The 20,298-nt window shown below is 39.8% G+C and overlaps 1 protein-coding gene across 2 annotated transcripts in view; it reads left to right on the top strand.

The window, feature by feature from the left end:
- Window positions 1-20,277, top strand: part of KDR (kinase insert domain receptor) — a 166,381-nt gene extending 146,104 nt beyond the window's left edge. For both annotated transcript variants that reach the window (XM_044062474.1, XM_044062475.1), the window contains exon 29: window positions 19,233-20,277. In XM_044062474.1, the coding sequence (XP_043918409.1) occupies window positions 19,233-19,449 (217 nt within the window). In that variant the 3' untranslated portion in view covers window positions 19,450-20,277. The remainder of the gene's footprint in view (window positions 1-19,232) is intronic.
- The last annotated feature ends 21 nt before the right edge of the window (window positions 20,278-20,298 follow it).

The following is a 20,298-nucleotide window of genomic DNA, read 5'->3' as shown; positions in this document are numbered from 1 at the left end:
TGTCAGAAATAATATCCAAGAATTGAGTTGTGTCCTGAATTCTGGCCCATACCATGGGTAGTAGTGGTTTCAGATAATGTGTCAAATATTCGGAAAGAGGTTCAGTAATAGAACCCCTCCCTGATACTATTGGCCTTCCAGGGGGACATCTGGCATCCTTATGTATTTTAGGTAGAAGGTAAAAATACTGTTTGCACAGAGATGAAACTAGCAACTGGTGTCTAACTGACTCAGTAATGATACCCTCTTCCTGAGCCTGTATCAGAAAAGAATCAATTTTTGTTTTAAAATGACTAGTTGGGTCCAATGGCATAGCCATATAATACTTGTTGTCACCCAGTTGTCTTAATGCTTCTTCATTATAGTTGACACAATCCTGAATCACTACCACTCCACCCTTATCTGCTTGTACAATAACAGTTTCTTTATTGTTCTTGAGATCCTCTATGCATTGTACCTCCTCTTTAGAAAGGTTGTTATAGGATACCTAAAAATCCCTGAGGTTACAATGTAGATCCTTTAAGACATTGACCTGAAAAGTGGATACTAGATGTGACATAGGTGGAGTAAAGGTAGATCTTTTAAATCTAAACTCAAACTTCCTGAATAGTGTCATTTTCAAAAAAACAATTTTAGATTGAGTAAACAACAGAATTTGACCACATCCTGTGCTAAAGTATATTCTAGAACAAAAAAGCCAGGAACAAAATTAAGGCCTTTATTAAGAACTTTAATTTGTAAATCGGAGAGGTGTACAGATGAAATGTTGTGTACATTCATACAATTAGTTACTGTTCTATCATCAGTTGTAACAGACCTTCCAAACCCTCCACAGGTTTGGTGTTTTTTATGCTTCCTCCCCCTTCATCTGTACCTGAACCCAAAGGGTGTGACAAACTTCTTCTTTTGGGTCAGCTGAGCCATCTGTGTGTTTGCTCTCCCCTTCAGTATTGGAGGATGTCTCATCCCCAGATGTGTAACTCAATGACTCAGAGCTACGTTTCAAAATGGATTTGGGTCTTTTTCTCTTGGGGGCTGAAGGCTTATTGCTCGGAAGCCTAAACGTAACATTCCTAGGCATATCAAATGGTTTGCCTCTTTCATAGTCCCCTATATCCCTTTGGAACTTTTTCAATTTTTTATCCTTTAATATCTGTTCTAACTTGAGTAATTCTGTTGTTAACTGATTCACCCGAGAGGTAAAAGACCCACTGGATTCAAATTTGTTAACCTCCATACAAAGTGTTTCTACCTCCTGAATCCCTTGTTTGACAGCCCTTTCATAAAAGCCAGCTAGTGCATCCACAACGCCCAAGGATGCAGATTGTTGAATCTGCGTCCACTCATCTGTTAATTGTTCATCAATATTATGTACCAAGGGCTGTACTTTCACCCTCAAACCTTGTGGTGTAATCTTTTTGAATTGGTAAGCCTTGAACAGGCGTAAATGCCATACATTGGTCCAAAGACCCTTCATACTTTTACCCAACTTAAAGAACATGGATTCACATTGTTTATCAGTGTCTTGGGTCACCCCCAAAGAATGATTGCCCACATCAGATAGACTTAAACCAAAAATGGCCAAATCATTCATGTCCGAGGCTAAGCCTTTCATAAGTGGAGTCAAAGACATGTTGCAAAAATGTATATAAAAAATGAGTAATATTAATGGATTAGTCAACTTTGCGAACAGCAGGTATAAGACAAAAATCCTCCATCCAAAACCAACTGTTTAGACAGATGTGTATATACAGAGCTTAGACACGAAAATGGGTTCAATATAGTATTTGTGCTCTTTCAATCTTCAAATTAGATAGGAATAGATAAATTGTTCGTATTGGTGAATATTTTATACAAAAGTAGACCCAAAAATAAAGAGCCTAATAATTGTAAACCACCAAAGATACAATAGCCAGCCCTTGTGATATGACCTGAATAAAACAAAGAAATCACAATGCTGCGTATCCCAATGGGTACGAATTTAATCAAAACCCAAAACCACCATATAGGTGGAGTATTGAGATGACATGAAATATCAATCCCCAATCATATAATGTCCAAAAGAATAAAAAGTAGGGGATACCAAATCACAAATATCAATGATACAATAGCCCCTGTGGTAACGTGGGAATTATGAAACTTCCCTTACCAAAAAACCACAATGCTGCGTATCATCATAATCGGAAATAGATTAGCACCAAATTGGCCCAATCAAAGTGGTCCAGAATATCCACTAAATACCACAACCACTTATAAATGCCAACATCATGTTCATATAATGAACACCATGATCGTTTCAATGTTGGAACAACCCATAAACATATATATAACCCCAGTTATATTGTCTATATGAATTGCTGTAGGCAAAAATGACAATCCGTATAAACATTCACCAAATGGGGGAAAATAATTACTATATATAATATATAATGCAACAAAGCCAACCCCAAAAACCCAAATAGCACACTATTGCAGCATGCATATGGCTGTATAGTGTGACAGTGGAATAATGAGGAAAACCTAGCCCCCAAGAGAAATTCGACCCAAATCAGTCCCAAAACAAGACCATTTAAAGTGGAACCTGATATAAAAGGCAATAATGTTAAGCCAAATAGTGACAGCACATAGCATCTTATTAAATAGTAAAAGGCAAAATACCTGAGATTCAGCTAACTAGATGTAATTTGTGTACCCAACAGGGTTACATGTCCACACAGTAACCTTACTGTCACCAGTAAACTAACATAATGCATCAACATTAAATTCCAAGCTAAGGTTCCAGCGAGAGGTAGAATCCATATAAATACTTAACCAAACAACAGTTTGATATATAGCATGATGTATTTAACCAAAATATGTAGCCATGTTCATGATGAGAACACTCTATTAACATACAGATATTCAAACAAAACAGTAAATGCCGAAGCACACAAACTATTTCCCTTTATCCCAGTAGAGCTAAACACTTAAATAACCATGTGAACAGCAATCGATAATTTATATCTAAGAAATTGTTGAGAAATTGATTAGTACAAAAATACAGTGCAAAATGCAATACAAAGATATATAGCAAAAAAATGGCGTTGATGTCATCTACAGGCTAAGTACTAATATGACATATGAAAATCCCAAAAATGCCTTGCAACCTGAAATGAAGTCCATAGATCACAACAAAAAAAATTATTGTGAGTCCCTCATAAAAAAGAAGCAATGACAAAAGCCCTAATGGGACTGACCAAATTCCTCCAGTATTACAAGGAAATAGTAAGTGACGAAGTACATAGACTAGACTCTTTCCACAGCCTAACTGTATACAGACGGTGATCAAAAAAATGTCCAGAAGATCAATTCAAAGTCTCAAAACATAATAAGAAATATCCATAACATGGAATTTGACTATTAGAACCCTCGTCTAAAAGTAGACAAGAAAACCAGTCAGTGGATGTAATCGCATAGTCACCTGTAGTTGATAATGGGTAAATAATGAAGTACATAGACTTACGACCACTTGCACAGTCCGACTGCTTCCCAAGATGAAAATACTGACTGTAATCCAAAACACCAAATCGCCAAATCCAAGTTATAATGAACGTTATTAAGTGTCCAAAATTTAACCATTCAGAACCTGTTCTGAACAAGAATGGAAAAAACAGAAAGTGAATCCAATCACGTAGTCCCATGTTCTTGCTTGTAGATCAACTGACATCAAGAGGCCCCAAAAACAAAATCCAAAGAAACTTCACAAAACATGATGTGATGTATAAAATAAATCCACAAGGCAAATGAAACCGAGTCCAGCAACCAAAAGCGACCAAAAAATGTCCAAAATATATAAAAACTAAATAAATATACCACTTGCAAGGTGGGAAACCACCAAACGCCGACAGCTCCAAGGGGGAGGAAGAATCAGGAAGCAATGTGGTGCACGTATGGCAACTGCACGGCTGTGAAGTTAGCACATCAAAAACACAAATGTAGCCAGCAGAAAAGGTGGAACTGAAAAGATTTTAATATAAAAATCACATAACTAGGTAGAGGGTAGTAAGCCCAACTACCTGTCCCAAATCGGTTTCGGCTGTAATAGCCTTCTTCAGTGAGTAAACATAAGCCAATAGAAGCCATTCATGTATATATATAGTATCACAAAGACAGTACATTGGTGCATTAAAATTGGTCATTAAGCCCAGGTGGAAACAAAGCCCCCTAATTTAATAATCCATTTGTGTTCGTTAAGGTTTAGTAAATCATGCCATCCTGATTTATCCCTACATTTTCCTACAATGCAATCAATAAGTCTTTTACCTCTCAGGTGAATCAGTTAACAACAGAATTACTCAAGTTAGAGCAGATATTAAAGGCTAAAAAAAAATGGAAAAAAGTTCCAAAGGGATATAGGGGACTATGAAAGAGACAAACCATTTGATATGCCTAGGAATGTTATGTTTTGGCTTTCGAGCAATAAGCCTTCAGCCCAGACACCAAAGACAATCATAAGGCTTTTTTCAGTTATGTTAGAAACCTGGGATGCAACTCCCAGACTTGTTCTGAGTTGATTCTAAATGACAAAAAATACACTGAACCCACAGACATCGCCAATATCCTGGCAGACAGGTTCAGTGCAAACTTCTCCACCCCCCCCCCAAAAGAGCAAGTATCTATCCCGCAGAGGGCTGCCTCCCAAACATCTCAGATGCTCAGGTGAAGGCTGCCCCCTCCAAAGCAAAAACCACTGCTTCCATGGGACCAGATGGCGCCCCAGGTTGTGTCCTACATGAACTACAAGAGGAACTAATCCCTCAAATAAAACAGCTATACAATCTCAGCCTCACTACAGGATATGTGCCCACAGAATGGCGTGCAGCAACAGTGGTCCCACTCCACAAAGGTGGAGCCTCTATGGACCCTGGAAACTATCGCCCCATAAGCCTGACTAGCTTAGTCTGCAAGGCTATGGAGAAGATCATCATGGAGCTCATAAACAAAGACATTGGGGACCTACAGACACTAGATCCTACCCAGTTCGGCTTTGTCAAGGGCAGATCCTGCCTTTTGAACCTGGTTGACTTCTTTGAAACAGTCACCAAAGCCATAGATGAAGGGAAGGTAGTCCACACAGCCTATCTGGACCTTGCAAAGGCATTTGACACAATACCCCACTCAGGCATCATAGATAAGCTATCAAGCTTAAATATAAACCCCTATGTCACAAGATGGGTCGCAAACTGGCTCAAAGACAGAACCCACAGAGTGAGAGTTGCTGGAGCCATGTCAGACTCGAAACCCGTCACAAGTGGCATCCCACAGGGTTCTGTCCTGGGACCACTCTTGTTTGGTATATACTTTTCCGAGGTACAGGCAAATGTGGGAGGACTATGGCTCACCAAGTTCGCAGACGACTGCAAACTGGGCGCCATAATCAACTCTCCAGCTGACACAAACATCCTTCAAAAAGGTCTCACAGAGACAGATAACTGGTGCCAGCACCATGGTTTAAAGCTAAATGCCAAAAAATGTATAGTCATACCCTTTGGCAAAAACAATGTGCCCACAAATTACCACATAGGCGGAAACCCATTAAGTACAGAGAAAGTTATTAGGGACCTGGGGACCCAAGTTGATAGCAATCTCTCCTTTGAAAACCACATTGCCAAAGTGGTTAGAAAGACCTTCTACATAGCCCACCTCATCATGAAGGGTTTCACATCTAGATCAAGAGAGGTAATCGTGTCCTTTATTCATCCCTCATCAGGCCCATCATAGAATACAATGCCCCTTTGGGATGTACCTTACCCGACACCTGCAGCAATTAGAAAGACCCCAAAAGTATCTCACCAAGAGGATCAAGGGTCTCAAACAGATGCCATATGCTGCTCGGTTAAAAACTCCAGCTCTACTCAGTTGCATACCGCCTACTTCGAGGCGATCTATGCCTGACATACAAAGCTATGTCAAATCCAGAATTAATGGACATGCTCCACCTCAGTAAATCTAAATCCCTTAGAGCCACACACTCGAGGGACTTGAACCTCAGCACAGAAATAAATAGAACTTGCTGGAGGGACAGGTTCATAACCCAGAGGCTCCCTTCGCTCTAGAATAGAATTCCAGTTCATGTGAGGCAGAGCACCTCAATGAATCTCTTCAAGAAGAATCTCGATAAGTGGATGGGGGATCGTAGGTTTGTCCCAGGGATTACTCCCGTGTCACTATTAGACAGAGGCACAGTAAACTAAACCTTAAAAAGGGCACAGTATACTCAAATCAAGGGGTGGCGTAAGCCATACAGAATCGGGCTAGGCTTATAATTGCCCCAGAGCAGATAGCCTAGTATGAATCTGAACCTATAAGAGAAAAAGGCCCAAATCCATTTTGAAACGTAGCTCTGAGTCACTGAATTACACATCTGGGGATGAGACGTTCTCCAGTACTGAAGGGGCGGGCAACCACACAGATGCCTTACACCCTTTGGGTTCAGGTACAGATGAAAGGGGAGGAAGCATAAAAAACGCCAAGCCTGTGGAGGGTTTGGAAGGTCTGTTACAACTGATGATAGCACACTAACTAATTGTATGAATGTACACAACATTTCATCTGTACACCTCTTTGATTTACAAATTAAAGTTCTTAATAAAGGCCTTAATTTTGTTCCCGGCTTTTTTGTTCCAGAATATACTTTAGCACAGGATGTGGTAAATTTCTGTCATTTACTCAATCTAAAATTGTTTTTTGAAAATGACACTATTCAGGAAGTTCCAGAGTTTAGATTTAAAAGATCTACCTTTACTCCACCTATGTCACATCTAGTAGCCACTTTTCAGGCCAATGTCTTAAAGGATCTACATTGTAACCTCAGGGATTTTCAGGTATCCTATAACAACCTTTCTAAAGAGGAGGTACAATGCATAGAGGATCTCAAGAACAATAAAGAAATTGTTATTGTACAAGCAGATAAGGGTGGGGCGATAGTGATTCAGGATTGTGTCAACTATAATGAAGAAGCATTAAGACAACTGGGTGACAACAAGTATTATATGGCTATGCCATTGGACCCAACTAGTCATTTTAAAACAAAAATTGATTCTTTTCTGATACAGGCTCAGGAAGAGGGCATCATTACTGAGTCAGTTAGACACCAGTTGCTAGTTTCATCTCCGTGCAAACGGTATTTTTACTTTCTACCTAAAATACATAAGGATGCCAGATGTCCCCCTGGAAGGCCAATAGTGTCAGGGAGGGGTTCTAATACTGAACCTCTTTCCGAATATTTGACACATTATCTGAAACCACTACTACCCATGGTATGGGCCAGAATTAGGACACAACTCACTTCTTGGATATTATTTCTGACATGCAATTGGAGCCCCATTGGCTGTTGTGTACCCTGGATGTAACCTCTCTCTATACAAACATTCCTCCCTGGGCAGGTTTGCAGGCTTTGGATTTTTGGTTGGGAAGATCTGGCTTATACCAACCAGGCTTTAATACTTTTTAGTATGCCTGGCTGAATATGTTCTTACCAGTAACATATTCTACTTCTGGGACCAATGTTTTTGGCAGGTCAAAGATGCAGCAATGGGTGCCTCTTTTGCACCCACTTATGCTGACCTATTCATGGCTTATATTGAGGAGGTTATCATTTATGACTCTAGTCACAATTTACATATTGATGAAATAGACATTTGAAGGTGATATCTGGATGATTGCTGGGTGGTGTGGAAGTCAGATGAAACTTACTTACATGAGTTTATTGGCTATCTTAATGACAATGTTTGAGGAATTGAGATTAAACTAAATTTCCATAAATCGAGAATTGTTTTCTTTGATGTTGAGGTTAGCAGGAATCCTGATGATACCCTAGCTACCAGGGTTTTCAGGAAATTCCCCGAATACAACTCACTTTTAAATGCAACAAGCTTTCACCCTCAGCATATCATCCAGAATATCCCTAAATCACAATTCCTCAGAGTCAAAAGGATCAGTTCAAGCCAGAAAACTTTTGAAAATACCAGGGATGATTTAATACACTGGTTTCATGAGAGAGGTTACCCTTCTGGTACTGTCAGCACTGCTTGTCACTGGGCTTCCAATCTAGATAGAACTCACTGGTTACAATACAAGGATAAACAAAGAGATTTATCTAATCCTCTGGTTCGTCTGGTTACCACATGTGGACTTAATACACGTGGGTTCATGAATAATATCAATAGACATTGGAACATTCTTATGGCTGAGGAGAGATTACACCCCTTTTTGGGTGACAGATGCTCTTTTTCATTTAGGAGAGGACGTACCCTGGGTTCCCTTTTTAGCTATTACAAGAGGGTGTGACCTAGTTCTATTGTTCCCACTCAACGTACACTCAGAGGTGGCCCAGTGTTGGGCTGTATACCATGTGGTCATTGTACTTATTGCAACAAGATTCAACATACGAGGGAATTTAGTAGTTGCAACATGTCAGAAATTTTTAACATCAACTTCTGGGCTAACTGTAGTACAGAGTGGGTCATCTACCTAGTCACATGTACATGCTCCTCATTCTATGTGGGACAGACTTCTAGGCCTTTTCGTCTCAGGATTGGGGAGCATCTTAGTGATATTAGGAATAAATGTCCTAATAATGCTCTGTATAAACATGTATGTAAACATAACTCTGCATCTTTTCATTTTACTGTTATTGATTGCATTGTAGGAAAATGTAGGGATAAATCAGAATGGTAGGGTTTACTAAAGAACGCAAATGGATTATTAAATTAGGGGCTTTGTTTCCACCTGGGCTTAATGACCAATTTTAATGCACCAATGAACTGTCTTTGTGATACTATATATGTATACATGAATGGCTTCTATTGGTTTATGTTTACTCACTGAAGAAGGCTGTTACAGCCGAAACTGGTTTAAGACAGGTAGTTGGGCTTACTACCCTCTACCTAGTTATGTGATTTTTATATTAAAATATTTTCATTACCACCTTTTCTGCTGACTACATTTGTGTTTTTGATGTGCTAACTTCACAGCCGTACATTTGTCGTACGTGCACCACATTGCTTCCTGCTACTTTTGATTGTATCTGCTCTATTTTCTGAAAAAAAAACAAACAAAAAAATATACTTGTTTCCCGCTTTTCTGAACTAGTATAGTCCAGTTTTCAGGTTATTGCTGAATCCAGGGCTGTGTTACAAGTTTCTGTGTTGCCCATACCTTACTTGGATAGAAGGAAGTTTCTCTGTTCACCTGTGAGAGACGGGAGCTTTGAGCAGCTTATCTGTCCCTGGAGGAGTGGTTTCAGCTTAGAAGTTAGTAGTTTATTGGCCATTTTGGGCTAATTGTGACTGTATCTGCCCTATTTTCTAAAAAAATATATATACCTGTTTCCCACCTTTCTGAACTAGTATAGTCCAGTTTTCAGGTTACTGCTGAATCCAGGGCTGTGTTACAAGTTTCTGTGTTGCCCATACCTTACTTGGATAGAGGGAGCTTTGAGCAGCCTATCTGTCCCTGGAGGAGTGGTTTCAGCCCAGAAGTTAGTTTATTGGCCATTTTGGGCTAATTTTGACTGTATCTGACCTATTTTCTGAAAAGATATATATACTTGTTTCCCACCTTTCTGAACTAGTATAGTCCAGTTTTCAGGTTACTGCTGAATCCAGGTCTGTGTTACAAGTTTCTGTGTTGCCCATACCTTACTTGGGTAGAAGGAAGTTTCTCTGTTCACCTGTGAGAGAGGGGAGCTTTGAGCAGCCTATCTGTCCCTGGAGGAGTGGTTTCAGCCCAGAAGTTAGTAGTTTATTGGCCATTTTGGGCTAATTTTGACTGTATCTGCCCTATTTTCTGAAAAAATATATATATATATATATATATATATATATATATATATATATATATACTTGTTTCCCACCTTTCTGAACTAGTATAGTCCAGTTTTCAGGTTACTGCTGAATCCAGGGCTGTGTTACAAGTTTCTGTGTTACCCATACCTTACTTCGATTGAGGGAGCTTTGAGCAGCCTATCTGTCCCTGGAGGAGTGGTTTCAGCCCAGAAGTTAGTTTATTGGCCATTGTGGGCTAATTTTGACTGTATCTGCCCTATTTTCTGAAAAAATATATATACTTGTTTCCCACCTTTCTGAACTAGTATAGTCCAGTTTTCAGGTTACTGCTGAATCCAGGTCTGTGTTACAAGTTTCTGTGTTGCCCATACCTTACTTGGATAGAAGGAAGTGTCTCTGTTCACCTGTGAGAGAGGGGAGCTTTGAGCAGCCTATATGTCCCTGGAGGAGTGGTTTCAGCCCAGAAGTTAGTTTATTGGCCATTTTGGGCTAATTTTGACTGTATCTGTTCTATTTTCTGAAAAAATATATATACTTGTTTCCCACCTTTCTGAACTAGTATAGTCCAGTTTTCAGGTTACTGCTGAATCCAGGGCTGTGTTACAAGTTTCTGTGTTGCCCATACCTTACTTGGATAGAAGGAAGTTTCTCTGTTCACCTGTGAGAGAGGAGAGCTTTTAGCAGCCTATCTGTCCCTGGAGGAGTGGTTTCAGCCCAGAAGTTAGTAGTTTATTGGCCATTTTGGCTAATGTCCATCTCTTTCACTTCCCTGCTATAAAAACTGCATTTGTACGGTTTTGTGCATCGGGCAGCACCGGTTAGCTAGAGTTAAACTATTCTCGGCTCCATGAAGTCTACTCTTCAATTTTTCCCTTGGAACTAGACAAACCTTCAACTTTAGCACTCAAACCATTCATTTCACAGTCAGGCACTTGCTTAAAACTCATAGCAAGCACTAATTAACCCTAGCACTAGACCCCCTATACTGTCCAGAAGGACAAGGCTCTCTAATCGTCCCCACCAGCCTATCAGAAAAAACAGCTTACTCTACCTATTCAGGCATGTCCAAAGGGCAGTTTCTGGTGTACTCTCCAGTCCAACTGGTGAATCTGAGCATTTTGAGGCAATGTTACAACTGCCTCGTGTACACAGACAACCCTCTCCTCTTACCACCAAACACTAATGTATGTGAGAGATGCAATTACACAGCCAAACTGGAGGCAAAGCTCTCTCAACCCAAGACTGGAACTGACAGTCAAGAGGAGAAGGGTAATACTTGCAACACACCATCAGTCTCACATAGGCCTAATAAACTAACACAGGCAAATAACACACAGGAATACTTGAAAACATACTTGGAGACTCTAAATAAAAATCTGCAAAAGCAAAAGAGACCTCCAAAGCAGACATCTAAGCAACCTCCACACCCCATCACTAACCATGAAACACATAATTCACATAATCAGTGTGCCAGGCAATCACAGCCCTTAAGACAAAATAACATACCCAACACACTAGTAATAGGCAACTCTATAGTCAGGCACACTGATGTCCCACTAACTAGGCTGGACAAGGAGAAAGTTACAGGTAGCTGCCTGTTAGGAGTCATGATCTGTCACATAACGCAAGCACTCAGGTCACTCCAGAACAAGTACAAATACGACTCTGTCATTGTCAATGTTGGTTTGAATGACCTGAGACATACTTCCCTGGGCTACATAAAAAGAGACATGGAAGAGCTCTCTGATCATGTAGCCCAGGCTGGTATGACCCTGACCTTGAGTAGCATCCTGCCCTCACCAAGAATGATGCCACAGTATAAAGAAAAAAATGATCAATTTCAACAATTGGCTACATTTCTAGTGTCATTCAAAGGGGATCCAGTATCTATCCACTTGGGATGACATGCTCGACAAGCCATGTTGCTTTGCAAGAGATGACTTGCACCTGTCACCCTTAGGCTTTTGAATACTGGCCAAGGCTCTTGCCTCCATAGTGCATTTTTTAGGCAAGGCTCAAAAGACAAACCCACCACCATAAATAGCACAAGTAACCAAATACTGAGGGTAATGCTACTCAATGCCAGAAGTCTAAACCTCAAAATGCACGCACTTGAGACACTCCTCAGTATGGAGAACATTGACATCTGTGCAGTAACAGAAACCTGGTTTAAGGCTCCTGAGAGCACTCCAGCACTACTAGGCTATAACTCATACCATACCTTTTGGCCACAGAACCAGGACCAAAACACAAAAAGCCGGGGTGTATCCATATTCATCAATGATACCCACACCTCCAGGTTAGTGGTGCAGCACAATGCATCAGAGATCATCCATGTGCAACTAACAATGGGCAAAACTGCAATCCAAATTGTAGCTTGCTACAGATCACCCACCATGACCTAGGACCCCCATTCCGCATTTCTGGAGACACTGGGAAATATGAAGGTCCTACCAAACACCCTGATACTGGGTGATTTCAATTACCCATACATAAACTGGGAGAATTATTCAAGTCCTAACTCCCTTGCCCAATGCTTCCTAGAATTTATAAACTTGAATGCCCTAGATCAACTAGTCAACATCCCCACCAGAGGGAACAACATATTGGACCTAGTCATCACCAACATGGGCAACTGGTGTTCCACACCGGAGGTCAACCCCTCGCTGGTTAGATCAGACCATAGACTAATCACTCTGGATATCCACATTCTGCCTCCACCCCCAATCAAGGAAACTACCGTAAAAAACCTTTCAAAAGTAAACTTCATATTACTTAAGACCGAGGTGGAAAGGTTCAGAGCCCCCATGCTAAAGGACAATGCTGTCCAAGCTGCTGAAACCTTTACAAAGGCACTCTATGAGCATCTGCAGGAATACATGGATCGTGCTATCCCAAGTAAAACCAATAATCACTCCTCCAAGAAAACTAAACCAGTCTGGTGGACCCCTGCCATAAACAAGCTATACAACAGAAGGAGGAAACTAGTACAGAAAAGAGTAAAATCCCAAGAAGGAAAGACATCCCTGATCAGTATCAGCAAGAAACTACGACCCCTCATTAAATCATCCAAGGCTAGTTTTGAAAGATAAATTGCCAATGACTCCAAAGATAACCACAAAGCATTCTTTAGCTATGTCAAGAACCTAAGTGGAAACTCTCAGATCTGCTCTGAGTTAGTGCAGAATGGCACAAAATACACTGAACCGACTGATATTGCCAACATTCTGGCAGACAGGTTTAGTGCAAACTTCACCCCCCCTCTCACCCCTAAAGGGCCAATAACCATACCAGAAGAATGTAGAGCCCCATCAATCCCTGATACACAGGTTAAAACAGTGCTATCCAAAGCCAAAAACACAGCTTCAATGGGACCGGACAGTGTCCCAGGTTGTGTCTTACAAGAGCTCCAAAATGAACTAACCCCTCACCTAAACACACTGATCAAACTCAGCCTCTCTACAGGCTATGTACCCACAGAATGGCACACAGCAACAGTTATCCTGCTCCACAAAGGTCGAGCCACAACAGACCCCAGGAACTATTGCCCTATAAGCCTGACTAGCCTGGTCTGCAAGGCTATGGAGTGCATCATCATGGAACTCATTAACAGAGACATTGGGAACCTCCAAACCTTGGACCCTACCCAGTTTGGCTTTGTTAAGGGCAGATCATGCCTCCTAAACCTGGTGGACTTCTTTGAGACAGTTACTAAGGCATTAGATGAGGGAAAGGAGGTCCACACAGCCTACCTAGACCTCGCAAAGCCTTTCAACACCATTCCCCATTCTAGTATTATAGACAAGCTCACCAGTTTGAACATAACCCCCTACATCATGAGATGGGTTGCCAACTGGCTCATGGATAGAACCCATGGTGAGAGTTGCAGTCTCTATGTCCGACTCTAAACCAGTTACAAGTGGCATCCCCCAGGGCTCAGTCCTAGGACCCCTCCTGTTCGGTATATACTTCCCAGAGGTACAGGCAAGCATAGGAGGACTATAGCTGACCAAGTTCACTGACTACTGCAAACTAGGGACCATAGTTAATTCCCTGGCTCTTACAGACACCCTCCAGAAGGGTCTCACTGAGATGGATACCTGGCGTCAAAATCATGGCCTCAAACTAAATGCCAAAAAGTGCATAGTCATCCCATTTGGAAAAAACAAAGTACCCACAAACTACCACATAGGTGGTAGTCCCCTAAATATAGAAAATGTAATAATGGATCTTGGGGACCCAAGTAGATAGTAATCTCTCCTTTGATAATCATATTGCCAAAGTGGTTAGAAAATCCTTCTATGTGGCCCACCTAATCACAAAAGGGTTCACATCTAGAACAAAAGATGTTATTGTGCCTCTTTACTCATCACTCATTAGATCCATCATAGAATACAACATCCCATTTGGGATGTACCTTACAAGACACCTGCAACAGCTGGAAAGACCACAAAAGTACCTCACCAAAAGGATTACTGGCCTCAAACAGATGCCCTATGCAGCTCGACTCAAGAAACTCCAGCTGTACTCGGTTGCATACCACTTACTCAGAGGTGATCTCTGCCTGACATACAAGGCCATGTCCAACCCAGAATTGATGGACATGCTCCACCTAAAAAAAAACAAATCCCGGAGAGCCACATGGTCTAGAGATATAAACCTCACCACAACGATAAATAGGACATGCTGGAGGGATAGATTCCTGCCCCAGAGACTCCCCATGCTTTGGAACAGGATTCCAATATATATCAGGCAGAGCCCTTCACTAACACTCTTCAAGAGAAACCTTGACGGGTGGATGGGAAACAGAAAATTTACCTCGGGATCACTGCAGTGGCTCTGCTGGACAGTGGTGCAGGGAACTAATGGCTCTGCTGGACAGGGGCACAGGGAACTAATCTAAGGGGGTGGCAAAAGCCAACACATTCTGGCTAGGCTTATAAATGCCCTTGGGCAGATAGCCTAGTACTTACCTATGAACCTAATGTCGCTATACTGGCTGTTCATTATTTCCCCAGTAATGGCCACTATACTAGCTGTTCATTATTTCCCCAGTAATGGTTACTATACTGGATGTTCATTATTTCCCCAGTAATGGTCACTATACTGGCTGTTCATTATTTCCCCAGTAATGATAAATGTACTGGCTGTTCAGTATTTCCCCAATAATGGTCACTATACAGGCTGGTCATTATTTCCCCAGTAATGTCACTATACTGGCTGTTCATTATTTCCCCAGTAATGGTCACTATACTGGGTGTTCATTATTTCCCCAGTAATGGTCACTATACTGACTGTTCATTATTTCCCCAGTAATGGTCACTATACTGGCTGTTCATTGTTTCCCTAGCAATGGTCACTATACTGGCTGTTCATTGTTTCCCCAGTGATGTCACTATACTGGCTGTTCATTATTTCCCCAGTAATGCTCACTATACTGGCTGTTCATTATTTCCCCAGTAATGGTCACTATACTGACTGTTCATTATTTCCCCAGTAATGGTCACTATACTGGCTGTTCATTATTTCCCCAGTAGTGGTCACTATACTGGCTGTTTATTATTTCCCCAGTAATGCTCACTATACTGGCTGTTCATTATTTCCCCAGTAATGCTCACTATACTGGCTTTTCATTATTTCCCCAGTAATGGTCACTATACTGGCTGTTCATTGTTTCCCCAGTGATGTCACTATACTGGCTGTTCATTATTTTCCCAGTAATGGTCACTATATCGGTTGTTCATTATTTCCCTAGTAATGGTCACTACACTGGCTGTTCATTATTTCCCCAGTAATGCTCACTATATTGGCTGTTCATTATTTCCCCAGTAATGGTCACTGTACTGGCTGTGCATTGTTTCCCCAGTAATGCTCACTATACTGGCTGTTCATTATTTCCCCAGTAATGCTCACTGTATTGGCTGTTTATTATTTCCCTAGTAATGGTCACTATACTGGTTGTTCATTATTTCCCCAGTAATGGTCACTATACTGCCTGTTTATTATTTCCCCAGTAATGCTCACTATAATTGTTATTATTGCTGGATTTTTGCAGAGTGGGAAGCTGCCCTCCACTAGCCATATGGAGGAGTGTATCCTTACATCCCCTTACTTAAATATGTTAAATATACTAGCATAAATATTGTAAAATGAAACACCTTACTCAATGTGACAAGAGTACCCACATGAGTTGCCATCTCACACTCAGTTCATTTAGTGGAAAATACAGTCCAGGAATGGCAACGTCAGGGGAACAGGAGTAGTAAGAGAATAGCTGATCAGTTTGTTGCCAACTACAATAAGTATAACTTAGTATTATACTATGATATTAGTGTGATGAAGCATAACCTGCATATGTGCCTTAGTCATGCATGCTTGATATTTATAATGTTCCCACCATTCTGGGCAATAATGTGGCATATTTTTTAAGGAACATGACTTTTCTCAAGACATTCACCCCCTAAATATCAATCCTCTGCTTTCTCTTTAATATCAAAACCAACACAACATATTTTCTTGTGTTTGGCTTTTTTGTGCTGTAAAGATTTCCAGGTACAGTATCTTGATTTTAGTGATATGCAGTGATATAATGGAAATCTTTCTAATGGGGTAACAGAACATTATTTTAGCACAAACTTCCGACATCACTAGCAAGTACAGTTTCTTTAAGTTTGTTCCATATTTATGGCTGGATCAGAACTTGTGTTACATTGATAACTGATGAATGATTTTTAAGAATATTTAAAAAAGCTGGCAAACAGATGTTCTTTAGTGAAAAACAATGATAAACAAATATCCCACTCAACAATATCACCACTTAAGAAACGATATGTATAGAATATTTATGTGAAGAATCGGTTGTGATTCTTCAGTGCACTAATGGATGAAGTATACAAGGGATGCAGTATGGAAGAACTGTTAACTGACATCTGTTTCTGTATATCTGACAGGTTACAGTCATTGCGCTAGTTTATCATGGAAACTGTTCTGTCAGTTAGTACAGAGGACTAAAGCTGTGAGCTGCTAATTAACTTATTTCTGTGTACACAGTTTAATTCTCTCTACTTTCATTTTATTACTGTATGACCCTGGGCAAGCCACTTAATCAAGCATGTTCCTTGGTCACCCCTGACAAGGTATGATTATGCCCAGTGGGCTTACCAGGCCAGTTAAATAGGTAGCCAAGTAATACCATGCAAAAATAAATGTTACATTGCACTAGTCTGGATATTGAAAGCTACATTCCACTCTCATAGAAACAAGGAGTATATTTCAATCCAAAGTTGATTTATCATGATGGGTGGGATGTCTGCATGTTCCTGTCCGACACAAGATATTGTATGTTACCACTTATGGATTAGGAAGGAAGGAAGGAAGGAGTGCATATGATGTGTTTGACTGATACAATGCTTCACAGTTTCCCTTTTCATACATCTATGGAAGGGGGTGGATGATGAGAAGTTAGTATTTTCAAATCTGAGATTATATTCTCCTATTTTTGGTAGTTTAAAGTGACATTTAACTATTTATTTTCTTTTAGCAATATGGTTCTATTAGCTGACTAACCTCCAGAATACTCATCCTAGAATACTAAGACCAGCAATACCAGAACAGTTTGCACGATAAACTGGCAGTATGACTTTGACCTGACAAATGTACAGAAACAGATGTCAGTTAACAATGCATATACCCAGTTTTCCAGAACTGTTTGAACTTAAACTCCCTTTTGGTTGAGTTCAGTTTGATGAAGTTAAAAATCTGCCATTGTTTTCTTTTTGATAAGAAATTATTCTTGAAGCACTGCTTCCTTTCTTTTGGGAGATTTCTTCCTTTGTCATATTTGTGTAAGATTTGTTGAGTTGGTATATATTACGTTCAGGAGTGTGCAGGTGCAGATGAGCTTACCCACAGACAAATGCTTTATTTTTGTTTTTCGTTTGGATAAGGCTGCAACCAGTTGTTTTATCAACTTATAGCTTTATCTAGATGTAACTCCACAAGTCATAATGGAAGCATGCCTGCTGCTGTGTGGCGGGATTTATCCCAGAGGCTTCTTCTGAAATTTATTTATAACAACTCAAAACTCAGACAAAACTGAGAAAGAGAATACTAATTTCTCTTCCCCCAATTTTATGTGACCTTGGAATTACAATATATAATTTCACAAGTATGAAAGCACAGCCTTCAGAGAGGGTATATATACATATACTCCTTGCAAAAATAAAGATATGCATATGCACAATTACATCTCAGTAGAATGTGTTTTGATTTTGAGTCTTTCAATCAGTCAAATCCACTTCAATCAAAAGTTAATCTTACCAAACAATTATGCCGAAATCACTTTTAGTGACAGTGGAGTTTTCCTTTTTGTTAACTGTTGCGCAAACTTAGAGTAACTATATATAAACTAGGGGGGAAGGCAGAAGGCATCCACCACATAGAGGAAGCAGGAAAGCTTGCCCACCATGGAAAAAGATTACCTCTGAGTTTCATTAAGTAGTTTTAGCATAATTGCTTCAGTCGAAATCACTTTCAATGAAAGTGTGTTAAACTGATTGACATGAATCTCTTTGATCTTTGGAGAGCTTGCAAACCATTTAAGTACGATCTGATTGGTAGACTGTTGTAAGTGAGACCAATAGTAACATGAGATTATAATGCAGATCTTTTATGTAACAAAATGTACATTCAAGTAACTGGAGGAAGCGAATGTTGAAAAGTTAAAATTCAAGTTTTGTTTCTGCAGAGGGCCATTATGCTTCCGAGAAATCTACAAGCTACTAAAAACAGCAGCATGTACATTTCAGCACAAACTCTGTCATGCTTAGGGCACATATGTACTTGAGGAGATTAGAAATACATGGGCGTGTGCAACCACAAAAAATAACCATTCACACTCCAAACTCGCTTACTTATGGATTCACGTTCCAATGTTATGTCATCTTGGAGAAAGTTCAATCATTGCTAAAGTAGGTAAATAATGATCAGTCTTTCTTTGCTACCTGTCAGCCTCAAACAACACTAAATTCCATGATTTCAAGCCTTTGAATGTCACCATAGGAAGTATCAAGCAAACAGCTGCCAAGAAAATAACAACTTGAGCAAATGTACATATACAGCTGAAAAAATTAAGACTGAGGAAACAGAGCACGAGCAAGTCACAGCAACCCTCTGTATGTTATTTTAAAGCATATTCCTTGTGAAGTATAAATGTATGTGTGTGTGTGTGTGTATATATATATATATATATATATATGTGTGTGTGTGTGTGTGTGTGTGTGTGTGTGTGTGTGTGTATGTATGCTACTTTACATGCAACAATTTCATGAGTAGTAATGATAAATATTGATATGAAAAAATAAAATCTTCGCATTTATTTATTCATTCATTTTTTCTTGTTTGCAGTAACATAGATTCCTCTAAGAGCAAAGATTCATTAACATCTGAAACCTCAACCCAGACCAGTGACTACCAATCAGGGTACCATTCTGATGACATGGGTGCAGCTACTAATACTGCTGACGAAAAAGAACTGTTGCTGGGAGTGCAAGTATCACAGAGTTACCATGTACCATCAGTGAATTATGACACAGCAGTTCAGTACAGTACACATATAGATTAATACATTTAAAAAGACAGCAGTAGCTATAACTGTTTTGTATGTAGTATGTATATATAAATGTATATAAATCCTTATTTTGATATTCAAACAGTTATGGACATTGGTTAATACAGCCATTAGGTCCCATGTGAAAATATTGACACTAAGTGTCTGTACAGTTTCCATTGACTACAATGTATTGGGAGTACAGTGCTGAACAAGACAGTATAGTTATTTGTCGTTGTGTGGCTGTACTGCATATCAACCACAAGTTTTAGCGGTGTATGTGTTTTATGACAAAGACAACCTCAACGTTTCAGTCATATCCTTCATAAAATGAAGCTGAACACTGCCATAAGAATATGTTGAAATCCATACGACACACAAGCCGTAGCCCAAGAAATAACTGCTTCATGTATCGTCTACAAGGAGACCATGAGATTCATGGAGAGATTTTGCACTCGAACTGAACATAGAAATTGTAAAAATGGAATAGCAACATGTTATATGTAAATATGTTAGTGAGGTTATTATTTTTACATGTTTATTGTTGTGAAACATGTTCCAGGAGAGCGTATGAAATGCAGAGAAAAAGACCATGTATGACTGTTAGTATTTTGTGTTAAATGTCTATTTAGTAATAAATATAATATATTATAACTGTTTATTGGCTTGAGTATTGCACTTACATATTTAAACAGTTCAGCTTACCATAGTTTGTCACAAACATGAGATACTTTCTAAAAATACGTTTTCATTATTTTGCTGTTAAGGTAGTATAAGCTGTTTATACAGTTTCTTAAGCTACGGAAGTCAAATTGACTGGCTAATAAACATGGTTTTAATGTCTACTGTTGCATGTTTGTATCT

Source organism: Protopterus annectens, chromosome 2.part1 (assembly GCF_019279795.1).
Source record: "Protopterus annectens isolate FY-2018-M chromosome 2.part1, PAN1.0, whole genome shotgun sequence".
Classification (NCBI taxonomy): Eukaryota; Metazoa; Chordata; order Ceratodontiformes; family Protopteridae; genus Protopterus; species Protopterus annectens.
This window is presented reverse-complemented; position numbering and strand designations above follow the sequence as displayed.